This window comes from Mus pahari, chromosome 9, assembly GCF_900095145.1.
Source record: "Mus pahari chromosome 9, PAHARI_EIJ_v1.1, whole genome shotgun sequence".
Lineage (NCBI taxonomy): Eukaryota > Metazoa > Chordata > Mammalia > Rodentia > Muridae > Mus > Mus pahari.
Window position 1 is genome coordinate 39062991 of NC_034598.1, and position 17956 is coordinate 39080946.

General features: G+C 37.9%; 1 protein-coding gene across 4 annotated transcripts in view; it reads left to right on the forward strand.

The window, feature by feature from the left end:
* Positions 1-17956, forward strand: part of Pcdh15 (protocadherin related 15) — a 1443732-nt gene that overhangs the window by 1116908 nt on the left and 308868 nt on the right. For all 4 annotated transcript variants that reach the window (XM_029542087.1, XM_021204350.1, XM_021204353.1 and 1 more), the window contains one exon: positions 7306-7418. In XM_029542087.1, coding sequence (XP_029397947.1) covers positions 7306-7418 — 113 coding nt within the window. The remainder of the gene's footprint in view (positions 1-7305; positions 7419-17956) is intronic.

Consider the following 17956-nt stretch of genomic DNA (forward strand, 5'->3'; position numbering starts at 1 on the left):
ACTGCTTCTATTTCCTTAGGGGAAATTGGACTGTTTAGATCATTAACCTGATCCTGATTTAACTTTGGTACCTGGTATCTGTCTAAAAAATTGCCCATTTCATCCAAGATTTCCAGTTTTGTTGAGCATAGCCTTTTGTAGTAGTATCTGATAATGTTTTGGATTCCCTTAGGTTCTGTTGTTATGTCTTCTTTTTCATTTCTGATTTTGTNAATTAGGATACTGTCCCTGTGCCCTCTAGCTAGTCTGGCTAAGGGTTTACCTATCTTGTTGATTTTCTCAAAGAACCTGATTCTGGTTTGGTAGATTTTTTGAATATTTCTTTTTTTTGTTTCCACTTGGTTGATTTCAGCCCTGAGTTTGATTATTTCCTGCCATCTATTCCTCTTGGGTGAATTTGCTTCCTTTTGTTCTAGAGATTTTAGGTGTGGTGTCAAGCTGCTAGTGTATGCTCTCTCTAGTTTCTTTTTGGAGGCACTCAGGGCTATGATTTTTCCTCTTAGGACTGCCTTCATTGCGTCCCATAAGTTTGGTTATGTTTAGGCTTCATTTTCCTAAAACTCTAAAAAGTCTTCAATTTCTTTATTTCATCCTTGACCAAGGAATCTTTGAGTGTTGTTCAGTTTCCACGTGAATGCTAGCTTTCTACTTTTTATGCTGTTATTGATGATCAGCCTTAGTCCATGGTGATCTGATAGGATGCATGTGATAATTTCAATATTTTTGTATTTGTTGAGGCCTGTTTTTTGCCTTTGGATAATTTGATATGTAATGCCCTCACTTCTACAGGACACTCAACATTCATGCATCACTTAAAGGGCTTCACAGACAACCAGTTGAAGATAAACTACATATTAGAGTTGTTTTTAGCTTGGGTGGTATTCATTAGTAATATTTGATTGGCACTTATAAACTGAATCATTACTTATATATAATGTTAGCTTTGAGAAAATTGTTAATTTTCATATCTTCATGGAAGCAATAAATAAGACATATTTCTGCATATATCAATCAGAATTAGGCAGAATTTATACACACACAGTCACACACACACACACACACACATATATATATATATATGCATATACATATATATGTATATATATCTTCAATATAATAAGCAATAACAATAATGTTATTTTTAGATGGAAATCTGTTTGTTCAAACCCAGACAATTGAACTTGTGCTTGTCTTGGAACTAAGGTTTTTGAACAGAATGTTCCTTCTTCAGTTCAAGAAAATGTTGAGGACATGTGAGAGGCAGGCATGTCAATAAAGTGGATAAAAGGACCTTTGTTCCAGGCACTTTATGGAATCGGAAGACCATTAGCTCCGTGCTCATGGTGAGGTGGTAGAGGCTCTTACAAAGTTCCATTAAGGATCATAAGACACTGAGAAGGAAGACGAAGCTCATAGTGAGTTAATGGAGACACTGGAGATGGAGATCTCACAAGCAGCTCATCTTTGCACCCAGTAATACCCAATGACTGAATCATCTAACACAACCAAGTACGTAGAAGTCCATAACCCTGCACACAAACTGTCATGAAGGCCATTCCATCCCCATGTCTAAGATATAAAGTTTTATACCTTACCTTGTAAACATAGACGTGAAAGTTTTCATCGTCTTGGGGTTAGCTGTTATTTCTCAAATTCAGCAAAATGCTGACACAGAAGCAGAAGATTTTAAATTTGACAGTACCAAAAGAAAAAATTCATTTGATTTTCCAGTTGTTAACTGACTTATAAATACAGGTGAAAGGAAACGGTCTAGATTAGCAAAATGTAAATATAATGAAAGACTTTCACTGGGAATATATAGGATGACAATGCCATAAGAAAGAGTTCAATTATAATTTAACTAAAGTTCGAATAGATGATTTATCATAGAGATCATGTAAACTATATGTGAAAGGTAGGTGAAAGTTCTTTTAGTTTATTTACCTTGAAAGCTAATTAAGAATGAATTGAACGTTATTGCACTTTTATCTGAGTTGCCCAGATGTGAAAACAGACCTCATCAGTTGCTAGGAAACACGTGGGGAAGACAAAACTACCATACAGTGCTGGACTGGAGTGTCAATTGGTGCAGTCACTGTGGGAAAACGAACAATTTCCTCAAAAGAGAAGCATGGTTATAAATGAAAAAAAAAAAAAGCATTCATGAACAAAGATGCTTGGATACATCTCTAATTCTTCATAATAGGTTGAAGAAGCCTATGAATTGTATTATTTTATCTAAATGGGTCCTTAGAAAAAAAAGACCCTAGAGACAATGAGCAAATCTGGCTGCTGAGATAAGAATCTCACAGAGGGCACTTTCTTTAGCCATAGCCCATGTGAATAACCAGTGAGGTGGTGATTATACAACACACACATCTGAGACATTTGCAGCTGCTGCCCTAAAGAGTATGGGAAATATTTATACTCAATATCTTCTAGGGGTTCTCACTCTGGCTATTTATCCAAGATAAAGGAACATCAGTGCTGATCCACTAACTGATGTATAGAGTAATGGCATAGAAATTACATCTGAGACTAAATGCTATTGGCGTCCTCATATAAACACAAGTCCAAAGAAACCTTGGTATGTGGATATAATAGAAAAATCCCAAAGCAATAAAAAGAATGGGCTCATAAATGCAGAAAAGAATATTAATTACAAGATTGTCATGGTAGGTATAGATGATGCCACAAAAATTACACATGCTGGAAAATAATTGCACAGTGGAAGAGGGCAGTCATGCAATGGTTGCCAGGAACTTTGCTTTGATAGTGATGATGGTACCTGCATCAATGTGAAATTTATACTTTCAAAATATGTGAAGTTTCTGGTAAAGTAACTATACTTCTCTGACAGAAAACACATTAAATCCAGCGTTGTAAACATTACACAGAGCTCAATTCAGCTTTTCCTTTCTATCACAGAACTATGAAGGTAAAAATGTAGACTTTTTTTGTATATATGATTTTCGCATGCATGGGTTCTGTTGACAGTAGAATTATATTCTGAAATTCACTATAATACTATGTTCATAGTTGAATTTCTTTGGGATAGAGCTTTCATGTTTGCATTAAAATCTGGGCAATCCAAGCTATCTCCATGCAAGAGTTTCAGACAAGAATATGTGTATAATGGATACACAAACATCATATTTTTAGTTCTCCTTAGGAAAGCATCATATTTTTAAGAAATATAGAATATTAACGTGCCATAGCATTTACTCTAGTTCTTTTTTTATTTGTTCTGTTATTTATTACTGTAATAATTTCTACAAATCTACCTTCTACAAGAGTGTACCCAGCTGTGTAATTTACTAGGAGGGACTTGAGGACCTGTTGGAGAGGGGTTGGGGATCGGGAAACAGATACGGTAGACTCATGCTTCATTCACTTACAAGCTGTGAAAGTTCAAGTTATTCTCCCCCTTAATCTCTCTGAGCATCCTGTTCTTCATAGATCCAATAACATCTTCCCCATAAGGCCATTTGGTACTTAGATGAAGAAGAAGATTTATAAATAAAAAGATTACAACGTTCCCCCACAGTAAACCGAGCATTATCAGCTAATACATGTACCTCTCAGGAAGCCAACCCCCTTTCCACGATCAGCTGAGTTTCATAATTGGTTTATGTTCTTGGCTACCCTTCCAGCCTCTTCCCACTGCATTCTACTCTGAAGAGATGACTGGCGAGGCCATCAGAGCCAACTCTGAACTACACCGTACTTTAAATAAGTTTCAATGGAAATATATAAAAACATAAGAGAATCAAATATTTTCCATTTGCTATTACTTAAGAAATGATGAACGAAGTAAAGTTTTTATGTCTATACTCCCTTCCATTTCTTCTATCTTATTACCTGAGAAAGGCTTCAAACATAGCTCATTAATTCACAAGTATCTATTACAAATGTCCATAAAATGACTGCTTAAAAGTCCGCTATTCATCATTATTTATTATAGATGTCTTGCAAATATACTTACACTTTTCAGCTTTGATTTTCATCTTTTTCTTTTGAAGTATACTAGGCAGGAAAACAGAGTTTCAAATAATGTCCACGTGTTGTAAGTAATATTTCTATTGAACCATTTTTAATTTAATTTCTAATTTCCCTCCCATTGGTTTTTTTTCCTTAGTTGTGTTTATTGGAAACGTAAATTGAAGTTTGTCGAGATTCTCCACAGAACACATTGTGCTCTCCATGGCCTGAATCCACCTTGCTGCCTCTTAGATTTACTGCAAACAAATGATGTTCTGTTGTTGTCTCTGCTGAAGCCATTTTATGGATGATGTGTAACCTATTTTGTGTTGTCATCCCAGAACTCACATGTAAATATCCATGGCACATAGATAAATGCAGACACATAGAAAGTGTTGCAGTATTGAAGGCCAAGATCTACATTCCCATCTTTGGTTCCTGATGAAGACCCCATCCTGTAAATATGATGGGGTATCCTCTTGTCATTTTTTGTTATTATTAGCCTTTTTTTTCATCACTAGCTTGAATAATTTCATTAAAACAAAACGTGTGCTATCAGTTCTTTGGCTTCCCAGTATAGTTGAGCATATTAAAAAATGCTGATATGTTATCTGGTTTTCTACTCTTCAAAGGGTGCCAACCACCCTCCATAATGATCAGTAGAGCTCCATTATCTTAAATATGAAGAAATTAGGAACTTTAAAATTAGGAACATATTTGGTCTGTTTCAATTTTTTGATATCCATAGTGTGTGAAGTTCAGGAGGGAAACCTTGCTGGCTCTTGAAAAGTGGGTGACAGCTTGGGACCCATGTAATTCCTTCTCCACACCTGTAGGGAAAAAGTTCACAGTTCTTTTGAATTCATGCCATTGAACCAGAGAGGAAAACATCCTTGAGAAAGATACTTACATTTGATACAGGGGATTTCCCTCCCAATGACAACCTGATTAACAAGTATGGTTACTGCTTCCAAGTGTGCTGCCATTTCAGAGTGCAAAGCCATGGAGTGTATGTGTTGCTTCGTAATGATAAACTGTAACATGAGAGTATACATTTACTTCTAATTCAAGATTTAAGATGGAAATAGTCTTATTTTATATTTATGTTTAATCCTACATTCATGTCCTTTTGCTATCTCTATCAATTTCTAACATTTATAACAAGTGCTAGAATTCAATTGTCACATAATTAATTATTTAACTTATTCTAAAATAGCCACACAGTTATCTAAGAATAAAAGCATCAGACCTGCCATCATGATATGAGTACTGTATACATCTTAATTTAATCTATAATTTTTCTGTCATGGCCGTATTCACTGGGATAAGATATCAAACAGTTTCCTTTTGAAGTTACTGAGATACATCAGCAAATGTGTGCTATCAGTTCTTTGGCTTCCCAGTATAGCTGACCATCTTAAAAAAAAAATACTGATATGTTACCTGATTTTCCACTCTTCAAATGGTGCCAACTACCCTCCATTATGATCAGTAGATCACTATTGTCTTTAATATTATAAATTAGAAACTTAAACATATTTGTCAGCAAATGAGTTCATGTGTAGATTGACATCTTTGAGGTATTTTTTAAATCCAATCTGTTTTATAATTACATAGAACTTATTTATGGGCCCCAAAATAAAACATTAATCATCAATCAAGTCTGACTTCTATACAACTCTGTCATTTTATGCTTCTCTCTTTCTCTCTCTCTCTCTCTCTCTCTCTCTCTCTCTCTCTCTCTCTCTCTCTCTCTCTCTCTCTCTCCTCTTTCCCTCCCTCCCTCCCTCCCTCCCTCCCTCCCTCTCTCTCTCTCTCTCTCTCTCCTCTTTCCCTCCCTCCCTCCCTCCCTCCCTCCCTCCCTCTCTCTTTTATCATCAGTTTTTATTATTATGATCTTTCAATTTCAATATACTATATATTCCTTTGTAGTGGGCCAGTTTTCTAAGTTCAATTTTACTTATGTAAGATAACCACATTGAGAGTTAAAGACTACATATGTGTGTAAATATGTATGTATGTGAATATGTATGGGTGGGTATAGCATTTATTCAAAGATATATTGCCATTTAATTAGCCAGATAACTTACTGTAGACTTTAGATGGTTATTTATCACAATAATGGCGTTCCTATGAGGTTGAGCTGAGGATGCAGGCATTGGCAGAGTACTGGTCAGGAGGAAGGCTCTAGGGTCCATCCCCAGTGCTGTTACAACGAAGGTAAACAAGGCTTTGGTACAGGTCCGCTGTGCCAATTCCTTCCTGGGTTTTGCAGTACCCTTTATTCATACCACAGGTGTCCAAACCGAGAAATGGAATCTCAGTGCAACTGAATCTGTGCTTGTGTTCTGAAATCTGCAGGACTCTATCTATGGATACGACCAAACGACTGCACTTTCCTCCTCCGTCTTCTCTATATGCTCTCCCACAGCCCATTTCAACTCAGTGCTGTCAATTTTGCCTATAAATAAATCTCTATAGTATCAAGCATAATTCTTTTGCTGAAATAAGTAAATACAAATTTCTCCTTGGTAGGAATATTTAATCTCTCCAATTTCCATGTCCCCATTACAAGTATAAATCATTGCCTGGGTCACTGGTAGTTACAGACATGCTTAATTATTAATGTAATATGATTTGACTTTTATATCTGACAACTATGACCTGACATTTCTTTACTTTGGGAACAAGAATATTCTAACACATAGAGAAAGATGACACAGGTAAATTAAAAAAAAAATGTTAGAACAAAAATATCTCAATGGACTAAAGTACGGGTATTTAAGAAATATCAACACACAACCCAAAACAGCCTCAGTTACAATTTCAGTAGCTGGCATACTGATCTGAACACTGATCTAAAAACAAAACAAAACAAAACAAAACAAAACTTTCACTTCTGTAGTTCCTAAGCATCTTGACATTTAGTTTTATATCTCCATGTGATATAAGATATGTCGAAAACCCATGAAGAGTATAATTAAGATTTATGCAGGATTTAAAAGTAATTTTATAATCCAAAATTTGATTTTCCTCTTTCATGTCTCTTTTCATATGATGAATTTCCAAAATAATTAAAGGGCTATCTTAATAAAAGAAATTCAGAAAAAAAAATCATCCAAACAAATATCTTCCTTTCCCTAACCCATAAAGTAATTAATTATATATCGCATTCGTATCTGCTATCCGTACACTGGATACATAATAAACTCAATTTACTAATGAGGTTGTGACTGTGCTGCTTGGTTAATGAAGGCACGGGGTGAATCAGATCAGCAAGTCCCTGTCCGTTGTCACTTTTGAACCGAGTCTCTTGTCTCACAGGCACCCCTGAGGATTATCCCCGCTTCTTCCACATGCATCCCAGGACTGCAGAACTCACTCTCCTGGAGCCAGTAAACAGAGACTTCCATCAAAAATTTGATTTGGTTATTAAGGTAAATTAAACTACAATCTTATTTCCTTTGGTTTATGAAATGTTAATCAAAGAAACATTAGGAGGCTACTGTAGACCTCTTATGTTTTAAAAATAAGAATAAATATGGACCACAATAACTAATTTTTATCTATAAATATTGAATTTTTTCTCTGAAACTATATTTATAGTATTCAATGTATGAGTATTATGTGTATATATGTGTGTGAGTGTGTGTGTGTATGTGTGTGTGCACACGCGCACATGCTTGCATGCACATGTGTGCATTGGTCAGAGGTGCATAATTTTAATTTAAATCATACGTTATATTTTAACATTTGTTTGTTGTAAAATAACTGCTGACATGAAAGATAAACAATGAAAACATTAAAATATGATATGCTTTATATATTTGCCTCAATATATTATTTTTGGTGCTGTTAATTTTTCTAGCATAAACATTGAAAGTTTTGCTCTTCCTGGGATTTTTAAATGTATGCCTGGCTATTTTCTTTATATTAGAAGATTAATCTATAATTGAAAGGAAATTTCAAGCTCCGGAACATACTTGACATTAAAACAATATTATATTTTAACTGTAATATCAAGTAATTATTATTTAATAGTAATACTGATTATAATAAAACCACAGAAGAACTGTGGAAATGGGCTAATCCTGATAGACAGCATTAGACTGTTAAGACTAAAGATTTCAGTTAGAAGAAAGAATAAGAATTTGCTGAGTAAAAATAAATACTGAATGAGGATAATTGTGAGTTAAAGATAAACCCTGAATAAATATCACAACTATTACATAGTATTTTCACATACAGACATATACATGCATGCCCCATAATTAGGTATAACATGAAGCCCACTGATACCTTCTTTTTAAAAAATAACTGAAAATATTAATATTGCATTGGCTCAATGGTAGAACATTTGCCAGGTAGTCACGAATCCCTTGTTCCAATCCCCAGAGCCACATGAATAAAGTATCTAATTAAATAAAAATTTTAACTACAAAGGAAATGAAGAAAGGAGACTTGTTGAACAGACGCTCCGGGAATGTTGGTTTTATAGCTAGTCCTTGGCTAGGCGCCACCCCCTGGCTGTCTTATTCACACCCCTGTATGTGGATATGAAGTTCAGGGTCTGTAAGTGTCATAGAAATATGCAGCTGATACTGAGCAGAAGAGTGACTGGATTTGCTTTTATTTAATCCAAACGCAGGCTCTTTTCACTGCACAGACTATGCAGTTGCTTAGAGATGCTTATCTGGATTAAATATACCTAAGTCCAACTTCCAATACTATTATACTAAAGACATTCAATTTTAGTTCCTAGTACATAATAGTTTCTTGCTTCCCATTATAATATATGTGTAACACGTAACATCTTTATTTAGTAATTTTGGGTCCTTGGAGAACTAATAGTGTTGAAGTGGGTAAGCATCCATCACTCTAGATCTTTATCTTTCTGACAGAGAACAGATAAAAGAAGACCTAAAAAATTACCCAAAGAGGGTATTTCAATTAACTGCAGCTTCAAAGATTTTTTCTGAAGACTATCCCAAGCTTAGTGTTGATGGGTCAAGAGTCAAGAGAATTTTTTTTTTTTTTGCCAGTGAATGGAAGCAGATGTGTTTTTGACAACAACAATTAGAAGCATAATGTAGCTCACTGCAAGCAGTCAACAGAAAAGACAGGCAGAGCGGCTTCTGGATACACAGAGGGGATACAGCCCCCTTGAATGCACCTCAGCAAAGGCACGCTATTGTTTCACTTTGTACAAAGCACTCACATACAGGAGGCTCATTGGGCATTGATTTGTAACTATTGTAAGACAGCACAGAAGTTCAGTAATATCCACCCCCGTCCTATGTCTGTCTCTCTGGGCCCCATGATGCTTATCTTTGTGGGAATCTTGAAAGCTGTCTACGTGTTGTTTCCAGATTGCTTCATTTTAAACATGAAATCTATTTCCTTTACCATGCACAGCAGTTGTCCTGAGACGTCTGAGGGCAGTGTGACTCAGTCTACTGATTACAGGAAAAAAAAATCAATTAGAAATGTGAACAGATAAGTGTTGATGTTCTAACACTTTATACTATCAATGCAAGGTTTTACAGACATCACTGGATCCCAACTGCCATGACCCAAAGGTGCCCCGATGGGGCCACGAGCAAAGATTACCAATTGCAAAAATATCAATGGGCGAAACTAGTGGCTGCAAACCCTGGCATTCTTTGAAATGCCACAGTCACACACAGTTCTTCTCAGTAGTAAACATTTCATTTTCGTTATTTTTTTTCCTACATGAGTGTTTTACTTTTCATTGACTATAGAAGGTTGTCTGTTGTGGTTGAATTGGATCCAAATTTGTTTGGGAAACTGAGAAGAGTAAAATAGGACCACATCTGCCTATGGACCGAAGAGGCATTTTTCCTTTAAGAGGGACGACATGGCACACTAACAGATGGTTTGTGTCACGAACCGGGGATTTCTCAACTTTATGTCTTGCTGCTTCTGCCAGTGGTTTATTCTGCTGACAAATAAAAAACGTAAAAGTGAAGCCTCGAAGACGAAATTGGGCAGTTAGAAATGTCAGCCTCCCTAGGAAACAACCAAGCACACGAAACGAAGAAGAAAGGCACACCCCACTGCAAAACAGGGTTCCTGGCTTTAGTTGACTGCTCTCAAATGAGGATACTGAAACCATGGAACACATTGAGGATGGGAATCAGTCATTTTCTCTGTCCAGAGTGATTCCATTTATGGACCTTGGTCTTTGAATCATTATCCATGACATATACCCACTATTCAGTGGCATCACAGTTTTGATTGTGAAGGATCTCATCCTTCCACATGATCCTCCTGAAAGCAACGACCACTCACTTCTTGTGAGATAGAAATAAAAAAACATATTTCAGATATCAGATGACCACTAATTTAGCGCACGTGCTAAGAATCTTGAAAAAGTCACAGAAAGTTCACTGTCATTACTATAGCATATGCAAAGGAGTGTTTATATGCCAGGCATACAGTACAAAGCAAATATCTTGAATTATTAAAAGAGATCAAATGAATAAATTATTAATAATTCATTGTTGTCTCTTGGCTCCTTAAAGAATAATTGCACTTCATCTAAATCCTTTTGATTAAAAGCTTTTATTAAAATCTGATAAGCAAGGGCCACAACAAAACTGCTAACACTACATTATGGTATCTTGAGCTTCCTTCCTGCTGCCACTTGGTAGCTTCTCATGTGCCTGGCAGGAACATCTTAATTTAATTCAGAGTCACAGGCATGATATAATATACCTATACATATATATGTATGTATATATTCTGTCTTAGTCAGAGTTTCTATTCCTGCACAAGCATCATGACCAAGAAGCAAGTTGGGGAGGAAAGGGTTTATTCAGCTTACACTTCCTCATTGCTGTTCATCACCAAAGGAAGTCAGGACTGGAACTCAAGCAGGGCAGGAAGCAGGAGCTGATGAGAGGCCATGGAGGGATGTTAACTTACTGGCTTGCTTCCCCTGGCTTGCTCAGCTTGCTTTCTTATAGAACCCAAGACTACCAGCCCAGAGGTGGCACCACCCACAGTGGACCCTCCCCCTTGATCATTAATTGGGCAAATGCTTACATCTGGATCTCATGGAGGCATTTCCTCACCCGAATCTCCTTTCTCAGTGATAACTTCAGCTTGTGTCAAGTTGACACAAAACCAGCCTGTACATATACATACATATATATGTATGTATATTATATATGATGTATAATATGTACATATATAGTATTGTTGTATAGTATTATATATTGTGTATATGGAACTATCCTAAGCACTACCAGCGACTTGGCATCAGGCTACTCTCAGCTCCCTCTCCTTGAACTTTATCTTCTTCTTCAGGCTAGAGGTCTAAGTCACAGTATTAAACAATTGCTTAGGAAATGTATCCTCATGGAGGAAGGCCCCTCATAGCCTGTTTGCCTATAGCTTGGCAAAGTTCTTCCATATTAAATGTATCTCATTAATTTCTCTTGATTTTTGCAGATGGTGGTTGGCAATACATTTCTTCTTAAATTGTATTTTTTATAACTTTTCATTATGTGGGGAGGGTGTGTGTGTGTGCAAATGTGAGTTCAGGTGTCTGCAGAGGTAGGAGGTGTCAGACATCACGCAGCTAGAGTTAGAAGTGTTTGCAGGCCAGCTGATGTCAGTTCTGGGAACTGAACTAGGTAACTTTGAAAGAACAGTGTCTTTCCTTGGCCACTGAGCCATCTCTCCATCCCTACTAGTCTATACTTTATATTGTGTCCCTGCATAACATCTACATAGAACCTTTAGTAAAAGTCGAATGTATGTTGGTGCATAGTTTAAGCTGTTTATGACTGTCACAGACAGCTACATTTCTTCTAAAGAAAATGGAAGTATCTTAAGGAGTGATCCAGAAATTTAAATTAATGATGTTTTAGTTCCCACTTGCCAGCAGTCCTGGTCAAATGTTTACCTTGAGCACAGAAAGAGACAGATGTGCGAAATGCGAAATGGTTGTGTTTAGGAGCACAGCCACTTAAACTCCTGGCCCTCGACCGATCACCAATGCACTCTAGATTCAGTACTTCTAAAACACACAGTGTTAGTTTTGAGTTCTCCATATCCTTTCTGAGTGCTGATCAATCCACCAGACAGAAGTATATAAAGGATCAAGACAATCACAACTGCATTTTCCTACTGATGATTACAATGATATTCTAATTTTCACCTGGAAATCTACTTCCAGTCTATATAATTGTGCCAACAAACCAACCGTCAACATTCATTTGAACAGCTAAGCCTTCACTTGATTCTTCTTTGAACTGCTGTTTTATCAAGAGTCCTCTAAGTCAAATTTTCACCTCCTCACAAGTTTTCTGTCCTTATGCATGCAGTCCCTTGCATAATCTACCCTGATGCTTAAATAATTTCATCTGCCTATTTCTCTGCCTGGTGTGCTCTGGTTGTCTGTTCATATCTCACAAACAGTCTCTCTCTCTCTCTCTCTCTCTCTCTCTCTCTCTCTCTGCTTTCCCATGTGCCCCGTGAAACTTGTCACATTGTCAACCAAGTCTCTTTAAAGTCACCACAGACATGCCTCTCTGCATGTTGCCTCCCAACCTCTCTACCATCTGCCCTGCCTGCGCAGTCTCGTGTGGTTTTTTAACACAGACTTTGTCATGTTGAAAGATTGCAGGCTTCAAGGTCACAGAAAGCAGCCTGTCGCCCATCACCCATCATTGTTTTTCAATATACAAAGATGGGAATCTCCTATGGACAGTGAATGAACTGTCAGAATTCATTACATCTTTTAAGAGAGTTGTACCTTGCCGGCTATTACGTTTTCCCTCTGTACTGTGTAATATTGTCTACGTATATACGTTTTCCCTCTGTATTGTGTAATATTGTCTACATATATAGAAGAGGGAGGAGAGGAGCAGGAGGAGAGAGAAGAGCATGAATCTTTGCTTTGGAGAAGAATAAACACTATCCTTCAGTGATAAAAATGTTAGAGTAAAACAAACAAATAAAATAATGCATATGGCTGTCTTTCTCCAGCTACAGACAAGCCATGAGCCATAGAATAGAAATGTCATGCCTTCAGAGTTCTGGAAATACTTAAGCTATATGATCTTAAATCTATTCTCTTTTCCCCTTCCCTCCTCCCATACTCTTGTCCTTTCTTCCCTTCTTTCTCTTTCCATTTATCAATAGACTTTTATTAGCCAATTACATAATTGAACTACATAGTGAAGAGATTTGACTCACACTCCTGATCCTTCCACCTCCCTCCCAAGTGCTGGCATAACAGGTGTGTGTGGCCCCAGCTGGTTAGTGTCCTTAGCCTTCTATAGTCCCTTTAAACAATGGATACACAAAGTATGCTCTAAGAAGTGGTTTTAACCATTGTTTAACCCAAACTCCCACAATCCAATGATCATGAACACTCTTTTGCTGTTTTATGAGTGATTTACAACATCTCCTTGTGTCTTCACATATTTAAAAGGGTATAATAGGATCACTTAGAGTCCTCTTCTTGAGTCATTATCAGTATGTATTCCACCTGTATAGGAGAACTCATACTGTCTTAGTTAGGGTTTGCATTGCTTGAAGAAACACAATGAGCAAGATAACTCTTATAAGGACAACATTTAATTGGGGCTAGCTTTCAGGTTCAGAAGTTTAGTCCATTATCATCAAGATGGGAGCATGGCAGTGTCCAGGCAGGCATGGTGCAGGAGGAGGTGAGAATTCTACATCTTCGTCTGAAGGTCAATAGAAGTCTGGCTTCCAGGCAGATAAGAGGGTCTTAAAGTCCATGTCCATAGTGACACACTTCCTCCACCAAGGCCACACCCACTTCGACAAGGCCACAAGAGGCTGCCAGACCCAAGCTGCTAGAATTTCATCTAGTTGTGAGTTTCACAGCACTGTTGTGGGAACCAAATACAAATCCTCCAGAATCAAGGAAGCTCTCTTCACCACTGAACCAACTCTGTGGTCCTGAGCAGATGCATTTTAAAGAACACTAACTCCATCTGTGAACACTCAACCCTTATAAAATAATACCTCACATGAACCCATCTCCTGACGCCTTCCTCTTAGATGCTGGGAGCACATGGACTCTGGGAAACAAAGACCTATCCTTCACACCACCAAATTAGTAAAGAATGAAATCCAGCACTCAGATACTGTCAAGGTCTCTAAGGTGACATGAATTTCTTTCTCTATTTCCCACAGAAATTTTAAGTCTGAGCTACCATTCAGAATACATTATAATCCTTCCTTTCCTGAAAAGCAGCCGACTTTCTGAAGTCCATCAACCCCTTTAACACAGTGGTAAAAAAAAATCATCTTATTTTGAATGTTTGTATATAGTATACTACCACAAAAAACATGGTCTTTGCTTCTTCACCAATAATTTTTTATATTTTCATATTGACCTGGAATATGCCTAATTATTCTAAGTAACAGGATAATGAATTGACTCCTTCTGATTCTATGTATTAATAAGAGGAATGGGTGTGTGGCATGTCAACCTCACACCACTGTTCATTCAAGAGGGAGGTGAATGCAGCGACTCCCCAAATGGATATTGACAAAATATACACAGAGGCAAGAGTCTGCTTGGTCACTTGCCTTTCACACAAGTTGACCTGCCACTTCTAGGTGAACTAGAGGAAGTTTATTCAGCCCCTTTAAAGAAACATAGTTTTGGTAAGTACCTTTTACCTGCATAGGTCACTCTGAAGATTAAACAGCAAGTAGTCTAAGTCCCCTAGTGAGTTTGGATGAAAGCAACATCTCAGCTCTAGCTAAAGCTCTCCAACCACTCCACTCAAGCCACAAGAGCCCCCCATCCCCCACTCCACATTCTACCCTATCCCCCACTGCATGCCTGGGTGACCCTTCCCACCTCCCACTTCATGCCTACATGAACCCTCCCAGTCTCCACTCCATACCTGTAGGAGCTTCCACAGTCCCCATTCCATGCCCCACGTGAGTCACTCAGCCCCCACACCACATTCCCACAAGAACTTTAGCAGTCCTGACTCCATTCCCCACAGGAACCACCCAACACCCATCTCTACACACTACATGAGCTCAAAAAAGTCCCTGCCTTGCTTTACTACATGAACTACCCCAGCCCTCACTTTGATCCTTCACATAAACAACCCAGTCTCCATGCTATTCTTCTACAAGAACCACATTACTGTCCACTGTTCTCCCACATGAGACACCTCCACTCCAGTCTACACATGAACTACCCCTGCTCCAGTTCCTCTTCCCTCACAGCCACACCCATCTCTCTCCTCTCACCCAAGGTCCACACTCCACTTCTTACTCATGAACTTTGCCATCACCCACTGTAGTGTACCAAAGCAGTGTACTCTTTCCCATGTAATTCTTGGATTTTCCATAGAAATATTAAAATGAATAGTGGAAAGCCTCTCTTGGCCAAGTAAAACTTTTGTTTGTTTCTCAAGAGCAGAGACGAGAATAGTAACCTCTGCAGTGTACCTTCCAGTCCATTTTATGTCAATATTTTTCATATTGTTGGTCTTTGACATTCACAAAATGCAAAGTGGGTTGTTTGTCAGTGAGTTCAGAAAAGGCATTTATTTCAGTGGTGTTTTGCAAAAGTTGAGGCTACTTTGAAAATGGGAACAGCCACTTCCCAGAGCTCCCGTCATAGGAGTAGGAGGGAAAAGTTCAGAACTACCTCAAGCTGGATAAAAACCCTTTCCAAAGCCATCATCCTCACAGGAGTGAACGCCTCCATCTTCTTCAAATTGTTGAAAATCGCTGGCCTCCTTGTATTTTCAAGTCTAAGAGCATAAGGGTTTTGAAGAGTTCCTTTTCCGTTGTAATAAGTTCCAAACAGATGAACAACTTGAAACAAAAGTAAAATGTATTTCGTTATATTAAAAGTAAGCCCTAGCTGGGAACTCTGTTGATTTTATCATGTTGTCATAATATAAAACCTTCCGAGACTGTGCTTCCTGTATTCTATGTGAAGATATCTTTCTTTGTCAAATGGAAATATATTTATTCCTACGAGAAAAGAGTTCCTGGGATTTATGACCTCGAAGACAAATCAATTCTACTGTGCACAACATAATTCTGTGTATTTTGTTTGTGCTATCTATTACGTGTTTTGTGAGCTAGAGATGATTTCTAGTAACTTTGCTTCCAAACTTCTGTATGTGGCCTTTAAGTTTTAGCCCACTCGATGATATTCTGTAGATTTGAATGCAGGATAATTTTGTAAGTTATCAAAATCAGTAAAACATTAATTAGTAATTAATATTATTATGGTCTTTGACCAGGGAAGCATAGACTTGTTTTAAGCCATCCCTCTAAGAGTTCCAAATTTAAGCCCAAATTGAAATAGGGGACATTGCTCAAATGAGAGAGAATACCAGGATACAAGAAATTTGCACGGGACATATGTAGAAAAGAGTGGGGAAGGCACTTAAAATCAGGCAGAGGGGGAGATATCAATACAAAAGGAAAGGGAAGACAGAGGGTGAGATAACACTAGGGATAGCTGAAAAATCCATAAAAAATATATAATTTATTTAACTAAAATTGTATGCAATGCATATAAGTCAGTATATTACACACACGTGCTTGCATTCTCTCTCTCTCTCTCTCTCTCTCTCTCTCTCTCTCTCTCTCTCTCTCTCCCTCCCTCCCTCCCCTTGGGCAAAATAACAGGCATAACAAACCATCTTTCAAATTGTTGGTAGGCATCAAAGCCCCTCAACTCCCCCAAAATATAGACTATTGCTATTACCCTTGGTTGCTTCCCAGAGATTTAAAGTTAAGTTCCTATAAATGAAGATGCCATATGTCTCCAACACAAAACCCGGAGGATCTGAGCTAGCTCTAACTTGAAAACCTCTCCCCTGAGGGAGGACCAGTTCCCCTGGTACAGAAGATGCTATACAGGTTTCTAAGGGAGGGAAGCAACCAAAAGATCTACCCAACTGCCATTCCTATGAAAGACAACAAAGAACAGCATGGCATGAAAACCCTAATGGTGCACTAGTGGCACTCAAGTCTTGGCAGTAACCAACAGCTCTCTAACTTTGACTTAAGTCCTGTTTAATAGGCAGAAAAGCATGCCTGATACTAGAAACATAGACAACTACCTGGTACTAGTGCAGTCATGGATCTTAGAGATTAACCTACAACTGCTACTTTATTAAATCAGCACACTTCCTAACTGCATTCAAAATATATATCCTCATACCCATGGATAAATGTAGCTGCCGACCTCACCAGAGAAGCTTCTTTTTGTAATAGATGGTGATTACAGAGAACTACACTTGTCCAGAAGCAGAGAACAGGTGATCGTGGAGAGCCCACCCCCCTTGTATACATCTAGAACATAACTCCTACCTACCTAAGGCTCGAGGAACATCTTAGTTGAGGGATCAGAATGATATTGAAGTCATAGGATTAGGAAATCATCTGTGAAAATGTGTTTCCTAGAAAGTTCGGGGAAGATACACTTCCACTTTCTCTACATCCTCGCTAGCATCTGCTGTCACCAGAATTTTTGATCTTGGCCCTTCTGACTGGTGTGAGATGGACTCTCAGGGTTGTTTTGATTTTCATTTCCCTGATGATTAGGATGTTGAACATTTTTTCAGGTGTTTGTCAGCCATTCAGAATTCCTCAGTTAAGAATCCTTGTTTAGCTCTGTACCCCATTTTTAACGGGGTTATTTGATTTTCTGGAGTACAGCTTCTTGAGATCTTTGTATAATATTGGATATTAGTCCCCTATCAGATTTAGGATTGGTAAAGATCCTTTCCCAATCTGTTGGTGGCCTTTTTGTCTTACTCACAGTGTCTTTCGCCTTACAGGAACTTTGCAATTTTATGAGGTCCCATTTGTCAATTCTTGATCTTACAGCACAAGTCATTTATGTTATATTCAGGAATTATTCCCCTGTGCCCATATCTTTGAGGCTTTTCCCCACTTTCTCCTCTATAAGTTTCAG